Below are 15780 nucleotides of genomic sequence, written 5' to 3' on the forward strand. Positions count from 1 at the left end.
CTCTATGGCAGTAGTTCTCAACCTTTTTGAGTCGAGACCCCCAATTTAACATGTATGCTGTCCGTGACCCCCGCTCACTGAACACAATCTCACACGCACAGTTTAGATCACCCAAAAAAGAAACAAAATGACCAAAAAAGACACAAATTGACCACAAAATGATCAAAAAAGAAACAAAATGACCAAAAAAGACACAAAATGACCAAAAAAGACACAAAATGACCAAAAAATGACACAAAATGACAAAAAAAGACACAAATTGACCAAAAAAGACACAAAATGACTAAAAAAAGACACAGAATGACAAAAAAAAGGAAACAAAATGACCAAAAAAAGACACAAATTGACCACAAAATGATCAAAAAATGAGCTAAAAAGACACAAAATGACCAAAAAAAGACACAGTGGAGACAGAGCTGACTTCCAAAATGATTTGGTGACCCCGCAGAAATCATCTCGCGACCCCAATTGGGGTCCCGACCCCAAGGTTGAGAATAGCTGCTCTATGGTACGGTGTTGCCCTCAGGCAACATACCCATTTTTGGCCTGTCAAATTTATTTTTTACAATTTTGAATGATGAGATACCATAAAAAGAGGGAAGAGTATAGGGAACCAATAGCAGTGCTTTAATTTGTCACATGACCTCCAGGACGCCTATTTTGCAGACTTTTCCAAATTAAACAGCTTTGCCATTTTGCGCCACAAAAAAATCACTCAAAACGAGAAAAAAAAACATAATTTCCTGGAAAAAATATATATTCCTACTGATAGGTGAGTAAACCTTCATTTTTGATAGTTTCATACACTTAGACTGTTCAAGACAATCATGTTAATGGGTCGTTGGTTCAATGGTACAATGTTGCCTACAGGTAACATTCAGACAAGACACCGGTTAAAAAAGTTCCTTTTATAATGTTTTTAAATTTGAAATGTTATGTATTGTACCCTGTTGAAGCTACTGAATCTTTTACACATGTTTATTAAATAAATGATGTTAAAATTCATTTTAAAAACTTGTTTTTTGTTGTACAACGTTGCCTATAAGCAACAAACCCCAAAAACTTTAAAAAATAATAACAATTATAACATTTCTTCAGATTATATTTATTTAGTCTATTTTAAGACAAAAAAACACTCCAAATATTTTCTTCCTAACTGGCATCATAATGCGTACCATAGAGGGTTAATGGTGGCTTTTAAATAATAAAAAAAAAATCCATTAGAATATTTTCAAATGCTTCTCTCTGCAGGCTCACCTGTTAGTTGAGTCAGAGTTGCTGCTGATAGCCGTCACAATGGTCAGACTGCTGGCACTGCTGCCAGGAGAGGCTGGTACCTGGAAGGTGGCAAAAACAATCAATTAAAAGGAGAAAAAAAGTGTTATCATGAAGTAAAAATCAATATTCATTGGTTAAGGCAGCTATCCTCAACCTTGGGGTCGGGAGATGATTTCTGGAGGTCGCCAAATCATTTTGGAAGTCAGCTCTGTCTCCACTGTGTTAAAGTGTTCATGCGTTAATGTGTTTAAGTCTTTTTGGTCATTTAATGTCTTTTTTTTGGTCATTTTGTGTGTGTTTTTTTGTCTTTTTTTGAACATTTTGTGGTCATTTTGTGTCTTATTTTAGTCATTTTGTTTCTTTTTTGGGTCATTTTGTTTCTTTTTTGGGTCATGTTGTGTCTTTTCTGGTCATTTTGTGTCTTTTTTGGTCATTTTGTGTCATTTTTGGTCATTTTGTTTCCTTTTTTTTGTAATTTTGTTTCTTTTTTGGGTGATCTGAACTGTGCGTGTGAGATTGTGTTCAGTGAGCGGGGGTCGCAGACAACATGCATGTTAAATTGGGGGTCGCGACTCAAAAAGGTTGAGAACTACTGGGTTAAGGAATGACAGTCACATTCACACAAAAAAATCTTAATAACTATTAATTAACTATTAATATTGCAAATCTCGTCCATCCCATGGACGATACTGAATATATTATTCATAAAGTAGGTTTCCAGTTGGTGTATTTACAGGGTAATGGGTTTGTGTCTGCTGCGTGCCAGTAGCAGCAAACGACCTATCTGTGGGAGGGGATGCTATTCGCGGGGCACGATGTTGCTAAGCGACACATAAAAATGTTGTTTTTGAAGCATGGTGTTCATTGCTGAAGTGTTTTTGATTTTTATGAAATGTACACTACCGGTCAAAAGTTTTAGAACACCCCAATTTTTTCCAGTTTTTTATTGAAAATCAAGCAGTTCAAGTCAAATCAACAGCTTGAAAGGGTACAAAGGTAAGTGGTGAACTGCCAGAGGTAAATAAAAAAAGGTAAGCTTAACCAAAACTGAAAGATAATGTACATTTCAGAATTATACAAGTAGGCCTTTTTCAGGGAACAAGAAATGGGTTAACAACTTAACTCTATGGCGTCTTGGGCTATTTTGTCAATTTTTGAATTCTTTTCATGTCTTTGTAAGTCATTTTGTGTCTTTTTTAAGTCATTTTGTGTCTTTTTTGGTCATTTTGTGTCTTTAGGTGTCTTCTTTTGTCATTTTGTGTCTTTTTTTGGTCATTTTGTGTCTTTTTTTAGTCATTTTGTGTCTTTTTTTAGTCATTTTGTGTCTTTAGGTGTCTTTTTTTGTCATTTTGTGGTTTTTTTTGGTCATTTTGTGTTTTTTTAGTCCTTTAGTCCAACATAAAATGTGATTTTGAATCTTTTTTTTACTTTCAAAACACTATCATGCTCAATAAAGAATTTTAAATGTTGCAAATGTGCATTAATTTCAGAGTACACTGAGACATTAAACTGCATCATTTTCAATTAAATTCTGGAAAAGTTGGTGTGTTCTAAAACTTTTGACCAGTAGTGTATGCTGGAGTGAAACATAGAGTAGCAGTATAAAAGGCTCATGAGAGTTGGTACCGAAGCGCTCGGTGTCATGAAGGCGTCTGGAGTCATCAGCTTGGTCCCGCTGCTGGCGCCCGAGTTTGACAGGAAGTCAGTGGGAGCAGGAAGCGACGGGATTTTCCTTAGGTCGGTCTGGGAGCCACTTCCTGATTCCTTGTCAGAGCTCTGGTCAGTGAGATGATCTGAAAACCCTGCTGGACATAGCAAATGTAGGATTTATTTCTGTGGTAATAGTTGACATACAAAGAAAGGACAGTCACAAAGTGCTTTATGCAACATGTAGAGAAGAGAAATCAACAAGCCTCCAAAGTATTTTTTCCACAATTAATAATAATAATTTGGAGCTGAAATGTTTCAGGATTTGCACAACTTCTAAGCAGTACATTTTAAGCCTTCATCATCACATCTAAATTGTTACAATAAATACATCTGAGATAAATAAAGTTTAGTGAATTCTTATATACTCACAGTAATATATGCATATAGTCACTTTGTAGCTGTTCATATTAACTGTGTATGTTTTGTCTGGTGTGAGACACTAGGAGAACACACAAATACGACAATGGGAGTGTTTCATTTAAATATATTCAAATATGTTTTGTTTACATGACCAATAATGTAGATGAGGCACTAGATTATATTCAAAAGCAAGCATTGTTATATTTAAAATTCAACATATACGGTACAGGCCAAAAGTTTGGACACACCTTCTCATTCAATGCGTTTTTCTTTATTTTCATGACTATTTACATTGTAGATTCTCACTGAAGGCATCAAAACTATGAATGAACACATATGGAATTATGTAATTAACAAAAAAAGTGTGAAATAACTGAAAACATGTCTTGTATTTTAGATTCCTCAAAGTAGCCACCCTTTGCTTACTAGAATATAAGACATGTTTTCAGTTATTTCACACTTTTTTTGTTAATTACATAATTCCATATGTGTTCATTCATAGTTTTGATGCCTTCAGTGAGAATCTACAATGTCAATAGTCATGAAAATAAAGAAAAACGCATTGAATGAGAAGGTGTGTCCAAACTTTTGGCCTGTACCGTATATGTTGAATTTTAAAACAAAGGGTGGCTACTTTGAGGAATCTAAAATACAAGACATGTTTTCAGTTATTTCACACTTTTTTGTTAAGTACATAATTTCACATGTGTTCATTCATAGTTTTGATGAATCTACAATGTAAATAGTCATGAAAAAAAAGGAAAAACATTGAATGAGAAGGTGTGTCCAAACTTTTGGCCTGTACTGTACTTAACCTTGACAACATAATGGGTAAATAAAGAATTTTCCTAATTTCAAAGACTTTGTACAAACCCAGATGTTAAATAAATCTAAAGTTAAAAAAACAAAGCTAAGGTTAGAGTGGAAACACATGTCTTTACTAAGAGTTACACTTTTAACATGCCAGATCTGTCAGGTTATTATTAGATACCAGTTGATTAAAACACAAATTATTTAAGATTTTTTTCCTCACAATTTATTTATAAATGGTATTTATAACTTAACAAAGCCTCTTATTATCTCCTGCAGTTTGCACAGGCAAGTTCATGGATGTCCACAGTACACAATGAGAAAGCAACCTGTGTAAACATGAAGATGCATAATCTCTATGGATTGGGATTTGGCCTTTGTGTCTGCCTTATTTTAAATTCTTGGGACGGACTGTGACTCACCAAAACCATCCTGGGAATCAGAATGCGGCAGGAAGACTGCAGAGCTGGAACCCAATTTGGGCTGAAACCAGATCTGGACATCCTGCAGACTCCTGAAAACACACACAGACACAGAGATGATGAAGACACGGGCCTTCCACATGCTTCCTGTGCCAGACTCAAATATTTACAAATATACATGCAACCCCATACCTCCACTATTACATACATTCAAGCCATTTTAAACATTGATTCCCTTAACTTGACAGTTATAAATGAAAAGCTAATGGTATTTCCTATTACAGTGTTTCCCACACATAGACCATTCTGTGGCGCACCCCCACATAACGGAGACCGACCGCCACAAAATGATTCTGTTATTTTTTTCGCCTCTCTAGGACATTAAAAAAACTGTAACGTCCGTAACATTAGCCTACGCACAGAAGACACCGCATTCACATCAATAAATAAAAGTTTCACAATGAACCGGGCCGATCTCAGAGCTGTCAAGACTCTCCGGTAACGTTAAGGCATATTGAATGGTTGCCGCAAATGCCGTTAACGGGACGAGAGCAGTCCAAACGGCTGCTTCAAGCTAGCTACATCGAGGGTAGGTTCGCTTCCTGTTTTTAAAGTAAAAGCACAAATTCTATCATTGTAAAGGGCAACGGGCGTTTTATTTTTGTAAATGTAACCAGAAGTGCGTTGCTCACGATGGCTAGCTTGAGTAGCGTAACAAAAGTGTAAACAGCTGGTATTTAGTGGTGTCAACAATAATCGATTCGGCGATGCATCGCAATGCGGGGCATGCACGATTCAGCATCGATGCGGCAAAGTGCCATAATCGATTATGTTTATTTCCTGTCCTCCAGTGGAAAGTTGTGGGGGACAGGGTGGGAATTTCACACTCTGGCCTTGATGCCCTGTGAAAAAATGTTCAATTTACGGCCAAGGTGGCCTTTGCGCCCCTGTCAAAGTTCCAGTAAACACAACGCTAACCCGACCCACTCCCCGTCCTTCCAGACTTGTGCGCATCAACACATGGCTCATTAGAATATTCTAATGAGCCATGTGTTGATGCAGCACAGGTAAGCTAGCGGGACAAGCTGTTTTGATATGTTGTGACTGAAGTATGTGGTAGTATTTGACAGAACTTAGCATTTACGTTTTTATAGAAAGTATTGATAGGTAATTACCATTGTATTAGCCTATTTAAAGTCGACTCATTAACGTTACATTTTTGCGTAATGAAAACTAGCGATAGCTAGCTAGGTGGGATAGCGCTAACGTCTTACCTAGCTCAGGGACAAGGGCTCGACATTTAGCTGATGTAAACTTCACCTCAGCAGGTTCCTTTTTTATGGCAGGAGGAGGCATTTCTCTTTCCTTACTCTTAGATGAACTCAGGCAGGAGATTTATTTTTGCCATCTTTTCTAAATATAGCCAATAAAATCTATTGTTATTAGGCCTATCTGACTGCTTGTATTGCCTCATGACTGACGAAAAATGTCCCTTGTTGTGTGCAGTATAATTGTGATGCATCGCAATGCATCGTAGAATCGAATTGAATCGAATCGTTACCTGGTGAATCGTAATCGAATCGAATCGTGAGGGCCAATGCACACCCCTAGTATTTAGACAAATTAACGACGCACTGGGGATCTAAACGGCTACTTTCTCGCCTAAAAAATGTTTGAAATGTCAATAAAGTGATATATTTAAAGAATTTAGGACTTTACCGGTGTCAGTGGAGCACCACAAATTGCTATCTGGTCTGTGGGAAACACTGTATTACCCGTATGTAACCTAACTGGGGAAAAATAAAGCTTAACTCAAGCCAACATGATCTTAATGCTGAAGTCAGAAAGTGGGACGAAACTCACTTAGTGTGAACACAGTAGAGTTTAATTTGGATCCCAGACTTGGACTCTGTCGGTCCTTGAGATCCCTCTGGAAGAAAACAAACACACAAGTAATGCTGTGTTAATAAGGATCAATGCTGCTAATGCTCGCTTTTTATTCAGCAGTGTTTTCAAAAAGTCACCAATGAAAGGTGAAAGCAAAATAAATTGCCTTTTGCAGAAAGAATCAAAAGATTGCAGGAGTGAATAGAACAATTTGCAATTGATGCAAGTGTGTGTTGGTGTTTGCGTGCATGCACACCTGTTGTCATACTCTCAGTCTCCTCCTCTGCAGGGAGGACCTCAGTGTGTCGCAATCGGCTGTGGGCGACATCCCGGACCCCGAAGCTGAGCACGGGGTGGGTCAGCAGGAACTCTGACACCGCTGTGAAACTGGCCTTGCCTTTCTCCAGGTCCTGCCGCAGCTCCATCACATACAGGACCTGGCAAAGACGGAAATCAGCAAATAAAGAATCGGTCCCGTGGAGAGCAAAGCAACAGCAAACATAATTTCCAACGCTATTTAACCCATAAGAACCCACGGTGACACGCGTGTAACAAACACTTTAAATGTTGTAGAATCTCCCATATTCAGCTTTATGCTTCACATTAACTCATTAAGTCCCTTAGCAAGACTATTTGACTGTGACAAGAAGTGACATCTCCAAAATATCAGTGTGACTGGAAACAGAAATGTAAAAAAAAAGAGCTAATTTCAAAAAGCTTATTTTTTGTTACTAGGCTAAATTTAAACCAATTTAATAATTCTAATATAAGTACATTTGACTAGTAAATTTGTGTTTCTGTAAGCAGAAAAGGTGTCGAGTTTATTTATTTTAAAATAAGAAATATCATAAACATAACTTCCATAAACGCCCAATGTAACATATATGTCATATCACAGATCTTTGACATTTAGGGGTAGAATTTTTTTTTAAAACATAAATGTCTTCTATGTGGTCCACTTGGTCTGTGGTATATCCCCCCATAATTTCCTTTAAAAATAAATAGGTCTGGGTTCTTATGGGTTAAAAAAAAAACAGTTACAGGAAGCACACAACAACCTGCTAACAGATTTGAAAAGGATTTTTTCTTTTTAAAAAAAAGAGAAAGAAAAGTGCTAAAATTACACCATTTATCATAGCCAGAAACTGTGAAAACAGGAATTATTATCAGGTTTTCACACTTGGAATGGTCCTTCAGTGAGTCATGTGTACAGTACAGGCCAAAAGTTTGGACACACCTTCTCATTCAATGTGTTTTTCTTTATTTTCATGACTATTTACATTGTAGATTCTCACTGAAGGCATCAAAACTATGAATGAACACATATGGAATTATGTACTTAAAAAAAGTGTGAAATAACTGAAAACATGTCTTGTATTTTAGATTCCTCAAAGTAACCACCCTTTGCTTACTAGAATATAAGACATGTTTTCAGTTATTTCACACTTTTTTGTTAAGTACATAATTTCACATGTGTTCATTAATAGTTTTGATGAATCTACAATGTAAATAGTCATGAAAATAAAGGAAACGCATTGAATGAGAAGGTGTGTCCAAACTTTTGGCCTGTACTGTATGTGCCAATAAGTGATACAAAACTGAAATAAAACTTTAAAAAAAACTAAAACTAAAATCTCCATTGAGAAATAACATTGGTAACACTTTACAATAACCATCATTTATAAATGGTAAACAGATGGTTTATTAATGTTTAATAATCATTTATAAACCGTATATAGGCCATTTAGAAAGGTAAATAGAAAATGTAATAATGTTGAACTATAATTTATAAATGCCAAATAGATTACTTTACCATAAAAAAACATAATTATTAGTTTATTAATAGATTTACACTCATAACTTTTTAAACACCATATTAAGTATGTAAATGATTTCAAAATTATTCTTATACCTTTAAGAAATTGCTTGAAAACATTTAAAGATTAAATATGTATAGAATTTTGTAAATGGTTAATAATAATTGGTTTATAAACCATCTATAAACATCACTTAGATGGTTATTGTAAAGTGTTACCATAACATTAGCAGTTGTACAAAAGTATTTGTTAAACCAATTATTTGAGAATATGAGTTGAAGCACAAAGGTGACACATGGTGCTGACCTTCCTCTGCACGTCTGTGAGGATGAGATACTCTGACGACAGGTCCAGACTGGCCTTCAGGCTCGGCAGAACTGATGAGTTGAACATATCTGGAGAAAACCTAAACAACACAACAGCACCATGAGAATATTTAAATCTGCTGCTCCTTAACATCCACTGATCTCTTGACTTGAGCGGACTAGAGCACCTGTTTGATTAGAGACATTACATGAGCTTGTGTCTTATTACACAGGACACATTGCACGGAAATGATTTAAACTTTTAAAGATGGAGTAAAACAACAACCTGATGGTCTGTAAACAGGTCCAGGAAACAGTGCACCACACTTTCAACTCCTGGTTCTGATCGGCTCCAGTTATCAGAAACCGCCAGAAAGGAACCCTGCACAGAGCAAAAAATGGATGGGAACAGAGTGACACGTGAGAGGAGAAAGAGAATGTAAAACAACAGCCTCAGATGAATATACACTACTGGTCAAAAGTTTTAGAACACACCAACTTTTCCAGAATTTAATTGGAAATGATGCAGTTTAATGTCTCAGTCTACTCTGAAATTAATGCACATTTGCAACATTTAAAATTCTTTATTGAGCATGATAGTGTTTTGAAAGTAAAAAAAGATTCAAAATCACATTTTATGTTGGACTAAAGGACTAAAAAAAAGATACAAAATGACTAAAAAAAGACACAAAATGACTAAAAAAAGACACCAAAAGACACAAAATGACTAAAAAAAGACACAAAATGACTTACAAAGACATGAAAAGAATTCAAAAATGGACAAGACTCCATAGAGTTACGTTGTTAACCCATTTCTTGTTCCCTGAAAAAAGGCCTACTTAATATAGTATAATTCTGAAATGTACATTATTTTTCAGTTTTGGTTAAGCTTACCTTTTTTTATTTACCTCTGGTAGTTCACCACTTACCTTTGTACCCTTTCAAGCTGTTCATTTGACTTGAACTGCTTGAATTTCAATAAAAAACTGGAAAAATTGGGGTGTTCTAAAACTTTTGACCAGTAGTGTATACTGTGTGTGAGTGCCACAAATGTTCACAGAAAGCTGTGTGTGTGTGTGTGTGTGAACTGGCGCATACTTACTCGGGGTCCTGTCTTTTGTGGTTGTCACAGAAAAGAAGGCAGGAGAGAGGACGTCCCCCGTGAGGCCGCAACTCATGAAGACATCTGGGCAACAGAGTGTAAAGAGAAGAAAACCACAATCACAGAGGAGGTGAAAGGGAAAAACACAGATAAAGGTAAGTCAGTAAATATCAGACTACATGCGTGCATCTTAGGTTTACTTCATTCACAAAATTTAGCAATATTTTTAGTTGATTCAAGTAGGGCTGGGCGATATAAAAAAATATATCGATATTAGGGGTGGGCGATATGCCTCTAAAAGAATTTCATGATATTGCAGGCTATTTTTGCGATAATATTCTAGACGATATTAGGAAATACTTAAAAAGATATAGAAAATATGATTTTTTTTTTGTCTGTATAAATAAATAAAAAAGTGCAAATCTCAACAGTTGCCAAATACAAAAAAATTACTCTTGACTCTTAATACTAATATAATTTTACATTTATAATAAAAAATAACCATTTAGGGGTTCCGGGGGCATATTTTAATTAAATTTTGTAAATGAGAATAAAGGTTCTTGTATGTTTTATTTAAGCTATCTTATTTTGACAATCTTCTTGTAAATTCTGTGGTGGATTCTCTTAAAACAGTGTGCTTTTATTTTGAAAGCTTGACTGACTGGTGACAGACACTCAACCTTTCGCCACTACAGCAAGAAGTAGGAACGTTGACAATATCATGATATGCATTTTTTTTAACCATAAAAAAATATACCGATATTATCATGAACGATACGATATGCCACACCCCTAATCAATATCATATATAAATGCTGCCCTTACTAGGGTTTGTCATATTTAGTTCTTTTGTAATGTTCATTATTCTTTTCTCATGTAAATATATTTATTTCAGAAAAAGATTGGCCTATTTCATAGGCTAAGATATTTTCTTATTTAAATGCGCACTTTAGTGAGCTATGGTTTTTTTTTTTTTTTTAAAGGTACTCCTGTTGTTAACCAGTTCACTTAAATAAACTGTTTCAATAAAAAAGTACTTCTGACATGTCATATTTGGTTTTGACTGAACATTTGCTCTCAATTTGCAATAAAAATACATATTGAATATCAATATTCAGCCTAAATATATCAGGATATGACTTTTAATCCATATCGCCCAGCCCTAGGTTCAAGTAAATGAGATGGTGTTCTTTTAAAAAAACCCTCCTTGTTTACCTTGGCTTGTCCTGTACCCCTTCTATGTATATCTGCCAGAACTTAATGTAGCCATCATGGCTGGCTGTGGCTAACACCGTCCCATCTGGAGAAAGGGCCCCTTCACTGACTCGCTGCAGGGGAAACATGAAACAACATACAAAATAGTGTTGCAAGGAATTAATGGAACAAACCCCAAATCATACAGCATGCCACATTGTATGTCTTGTTATTGTGTGTTATTTTTTAAATGAAAATTATTATTTTTCACCATTAACATGTTTAGGAATGAAAATAGTTTCACATACACTACTGGTCAAAAGTTTTAGAACACACCAACTTTTCCAGAATTTAATTGAAAATGATGCAGTTTAATGTCTCAGTGTACTCTGAAATTAATGCACCTTTGCAACATTTAAACTTGAAAGTAAAAAAAAAGACTCAAAATCAAATTTTATGTTGGACTAAAGGACTAAAAAAAAGACACCAAAAGACACAAAATGACTAAAAAAAGGCACAAAATGACCAAAAAAGACACAAAATGACTAAAAAAAAGACACAAAATGACCAAAAAGACACAAAATGACTAAAAAAAGACACAAAATGACTTACAAAGACATGAAAAGAATTCAAAAATGGACAAGACTCCATAGAGTTACGTTGTTAACCCATTTCTTGTTCCCTGAAAAAGGCCTACTTGTATAATTCTGAAATGTACGTTATATTTTACCTTTTTTTATTTACCTCTGGCAGTTCACCACTTACCTTTGTACCCTTTCAAGCTGTTCATTTGACTTGAACTGCTTGAATTTCAATAAAAAACTGGAAAAATTGGGGTGTTCTAAAACTTTTGACCGGTAGTGTATATTATTTTTTTTAAAAACAGTAGCAGAAAATCATTATTTAAGTATGTTAACAAATATTTTACTGGTTAAGCACTTATCAGCAATGTAGGAATTTTTGCAGAATGTTGTTTTATCCTGACTCCTACCTGGGTGTGTCCCTTGACTGTGATGACGCCCTCTTTTAGGTCTGTAGCATTGACGGGCCAGCTGCTGTTGTTGGCTCTCAAGACTTCCAGGTCCCACACCTCCGCCTGGATGGAGCGAGGGATAGAGTTAGCGGCGCAGAAGTTCTCACTTTTCCCTTTCCTAAAACAACTCTGATACTAAAAACACTGATACCATGTCTTCATGTAGAAGAGCTAAGGTCTGGCTGGTGTCATCCTGATTCTCTTCATTGTCATCCTGGATGAACGGGCACCAGATGAGGCGACGGTGCGAGTTCAGTGGAGAGTCTTCTGGGCGTCGGACATGAACCACCACCTGATCACTGCAGGAAGCATGAGTTAAGGAATACAGGGGAAAAAACTGTTCTCTAAGGCGCCGTTCACACGAGGACGCTAGCGGGTGAAAACGACAAAATATTTTATCAGAAGTGCCTTTCGTTTAGACGGTGACGGCGTTTTGGGGTCTTAAAGACGCAAAAATCTGAAACCACCTTCCAAAGTGGAAAAGTTGAATCCTCTCCTCCGTAGCGTGTCGTCTACACTGACAAGACACAAAACTCTGATCTGATCTGCTCACGTCACGTATGTGTTTACGTCACATACATGCTCCAGTACAGGAAATAAACAAACGTGGGATTATTTCCATGCGTGGGACCTTCAAGCTGCTCTGGCAGCTCTAATAAACTTACAGGAGTCTTTCCACCAAATGTCCAGGATATGTACAGATAGCATTAGTGAACAGAGAAGGATCTGGAATTACCTCCATCACATTTTGGATGCAGCAATTGGTCGGAGGCGAGCCAGACGGCTGTGAACGAGACCTGGGAGATCTAGTGATGGTGGAGAACTTTGTGGAAGGAGTAGCTGATGAAAATGTGTGGCGTGAAAACTTCTGCATGCCCAAAGATGCTCTTATGGCTTTAAGTGATGCCGCCTGGCTGCATACAATCCAATTTCACACACTTTTGCGTCACCGTATGCAGCAGATTTCCTCCCGAAAATGCTCGTCTAAACGAGGAATAAAAAGTGAAGACGCGACGCCACTTTTGCGTCTTCTGTTCAGACCGTCCTCGTGTGAACAGGGACTGATTGTTTATTTCTTTGATACCCATGACAAACTTGGTTGTAATATTACAGGGCTTTGTGTAAAGGCAGTGTGGGCTGCTGTGAGTGATTATTTGAACTGGAGAAGTACACACAGACAAAGATAAAATAGCAGCATAAACGCAGTAACTGCTACTATCCCTGTAGAGCCACACATAGCCTGCATCCTCCCACACACTCCTTTATAATCCCTCCAACATGTCAGGATACAGTATCTTGCTTCCAGTGCAGGTGAGCTGCCAGACCATCAGGTTACCCGCTTCATCAACACAACCCAGCAGGGAGGAGTCGAGGTGGGCAAACGCCAGATCTGTGACGGCTCCGGTGAAGCCCTTCAGTAGCGAGCGTTCAGCAAAACTCACGCTCAGGACGCGAATCATTGCGTGGTTGTTTGCTCCTGAGGGGAGAGATGTTTTTGTCAAGAAAAAGATAAAACCATGATGTTATGTCAAAATATAAGAAGTGGAATGGGATACCAATGTGAGGAAATCTTAACTAGACCTGTGGCCCACTTACATGAAAACAAACACACCAGTTATCATTAGAAATGCGGTCTACCAAGAAGATAGTGAGGTGGATTTTATCTAGAGTTAGACTGGGGATAGACTTGCAAGTTAAACCCGTATTTGTGGAGACAAGTGGCTGCGTTGTGACCAGAATTGCTCATATACTTGAACAATTTATGTTTCTGGACAATTCCACTAGGAGGCACACCAGAGATGGCAACCCATACAGACCTACTGGATTTGCAGGATTTAAATAACAAACATGGGGGTGGTCTGTTCCAGAAAGCAAGTTTTCGGAAAACTGAGTATGTTAATCCTGAAATGAGGGAAAATCTGTGTTTCCCGTTCCAGAAAGGAGAGGTAACTTAAGCTTTGGCTGAGTTGCCGCAGTAACTGACTCTAAGTCCTGCCTGTTTGAACGTGTACTGATATTTAATTTTCATTTCTTCTTCTCCCATGTGCGCCTTTCGCTGGCAGGATTACAACTAAATTAACACAATTTAGGTTCAAAACCATTTTGCGAGTTTTCACCTGTAATATTAAACTTAAACAATTTAATCTTATTCTTCTCTCTCTTTTGCAGCTACAACTGTGTTGCTTTTTCCCCCTAAATCGGCATACAGAGTTAACTACAGTACAGGCCAAAAGTTTGGACACACCCATCTCATTCAATGCGTTTTTCTTTATTTTCATGACTATTTACATTGTAGATTCTCACTGAAGGCATCAAAACTATGAATGAACACATATGGAATTATGTACTTAACAAAAAAAGTGTGAAATAACTGAAAACATGTCTTGTATTTTAGATTCCTCAAAGTAACCACCCTTTGCTTACTAGAATATAAGACATGTTTTCAGTTATTTCACACTTTTTTGTTTAGTACATAATTCCATATGTGTTCATTCATAGTTTTGATGAATCTACAATGTAAATAGTCATGAAAATAAAGGAAAAACATTGAATGAGAAGGTGTGTCCAAACTTTTGGCCTGTACTGTATATTGTACTATAATGTTAATTATGAGATCCCTGCAGAGAATGTGATGCAGCACCATTGTAGAGTATATGTAAGGTCTTTAAATTAAGCACGGCATAAGAATTCTGAGTATTACTCTGCACTGTATTGCAACCTACACACACAGCTTTCATTTTTGACGACGTGCCCAACCATCAATCCGAATGAATGCATGATATGCAGGGCAGCCATCATGCACACACACACAAGTGGGTAGTTAAAAGCAAGTATATCTGTGACCCACAAGGTCACAGTTGGTTGTAACTGCATCCTTTACTTGTGTGAGCAGCAGAGACAAACAAAACAAAATCTAATACCACTGATAATTAGTGTCAAGTACAAAGTCAAAGTACATGGTATGTGTTGACAATCTCAAGTGCTATTTGATGTTTGTGTCATCTTATAGTAGAAAAAATAGACTCTTACCTCTGATGGCGTAGGCCAGGAAGGAGTTGGACACAGCTATTAGTCTGCCATAGTAATACTTGTGTTCCCAATCATACTTGGCAACAGGTTGAATCTTAACCTGAATAAAGAAGAAAATCATCATTTAAAATGAATTAAAGCTCATTGAACAAAGGTCATTATGACAAATGTACAGTACAGGCCAAAAGTTTGGACACACCTTCTCATTCAATGCGTTTTTCTTTATTTTCATGACTATTTACATTGTAGATTCTCACTGAAGGCATCAAAACTATGAATGAACACATATGGAATTATGTACTTAACAAAAAAAGTGTGAAATAACTGAAAAAACCCTTTGCTTACTAGAATATAAGACATGTTTTCAGTTATTTCACACTTTTTTGTTAAGTACATAATTCCACATGTGTTCATTAATAGTTTTGATGAATCTACAATGTAAATAGTCATGAAAATAAATGAAAAACATTGAATGAGAAGGTGTGTCCAAACTTTTGGCCTGTACTGTACTTCTGTGATCATTTATAATCTTTTTAGGGATTCAGGGATGTGATTTTTTGAAAAGCACTGTAATTTGATAGTCTATTTTTGTCAGTGTTGTAGATTTCCATTTCTGTCTTGCTGAATTAAACACTTATTGGACAGTGCTAGTTTGTTGCTGATGATTTGGTCTATTACCTTGTTGCTGCCACGAGCTTTGCTGTTGATGCTGGAATCCTGACTCGCTACAATCTCCACGTTGTTAGAGGTGATGGGGATACTGGTGGAGCCGTCATCACCAGAAAGGCAGCTGGAATGTACATTTAAGTTCAATGTGGATTTAGTTTCTTAA

At 36.7% G+C, this 15780-nt stretch overlaps 1 protein-coding gene across 4 annotated transcripts in view; it reads right to left on the bottom strand.

The window, feature by feature from the left end:
- The window catches only part of edc4 (enhancer of mRNA decapping 4), a 56726-nt gene that overhangs the window by 37249 nt on the left and 3697 nt on the right, over positions 1-15780 (bottom strand). For 2 of the 4 annotated variants that reach the window (XM_059334381.1, XM_059334379.1), the window contains 14 exons: positions 15627-15738; positions 14949-15048; positions 13209-13395; positions 12070-12217; positions 11877-11981; positions 10907-11019; positions 9692-9775; positions 8876-8971; positions 8591-8690; positions 6724-6904; positions 6444-6510; positions 4581-4672; positions 2905-3080; positions 1258-1337 (listed from right to left, as the gene is read on the bottom strand). In XM_059334381.1, the coding sequence (XP_059190364.1) occupies positions 1258-1337; positions 2905-3080; positions 4581-4672; positions 6444-6510; positions 6724-6904; positions 8591-8690; positions 8876-8971; positions 9692-9775; positions 10907-11019; positions 11877-11981; positions 12070-12217; positions 13209-13395; positions 14949-15048; positions 15627-15738 (1641 nt within the window). Of the gene's footprint in view, positions 1-1257; positions 1338-2904; positions 3084-4580; positions 4673-6443; positions 6511-6723; positions 6905-8590; positions 8691-8875; positions 8972-9691; positions 9776-10906; positions 11020-11876; positions 11982-12069; positions 12218-13208; positions 13396-14948; positions 15049-15626; positions 15739-15780 lie in introns of all 4 variants that reach the window. The other 2 variants (XM_059334376.1, XM_059334380.1) reach the window with 1 other exon arrangement.

The sequence above is a fragment of the Centropristis striata genome, chromosome 6, assembly GCF_030273125.1.
Source record: "Centropristis striata isolate RG_2023a ecotype Rhode Island chromosome 6, C.striata_1.0, whole genome shotgun sequence".
NCBI lineage: Eukaryota > Metazoa > Chordata > Actinopteri > Perciformes > Serranidae > Centropristis > Centropristis striata.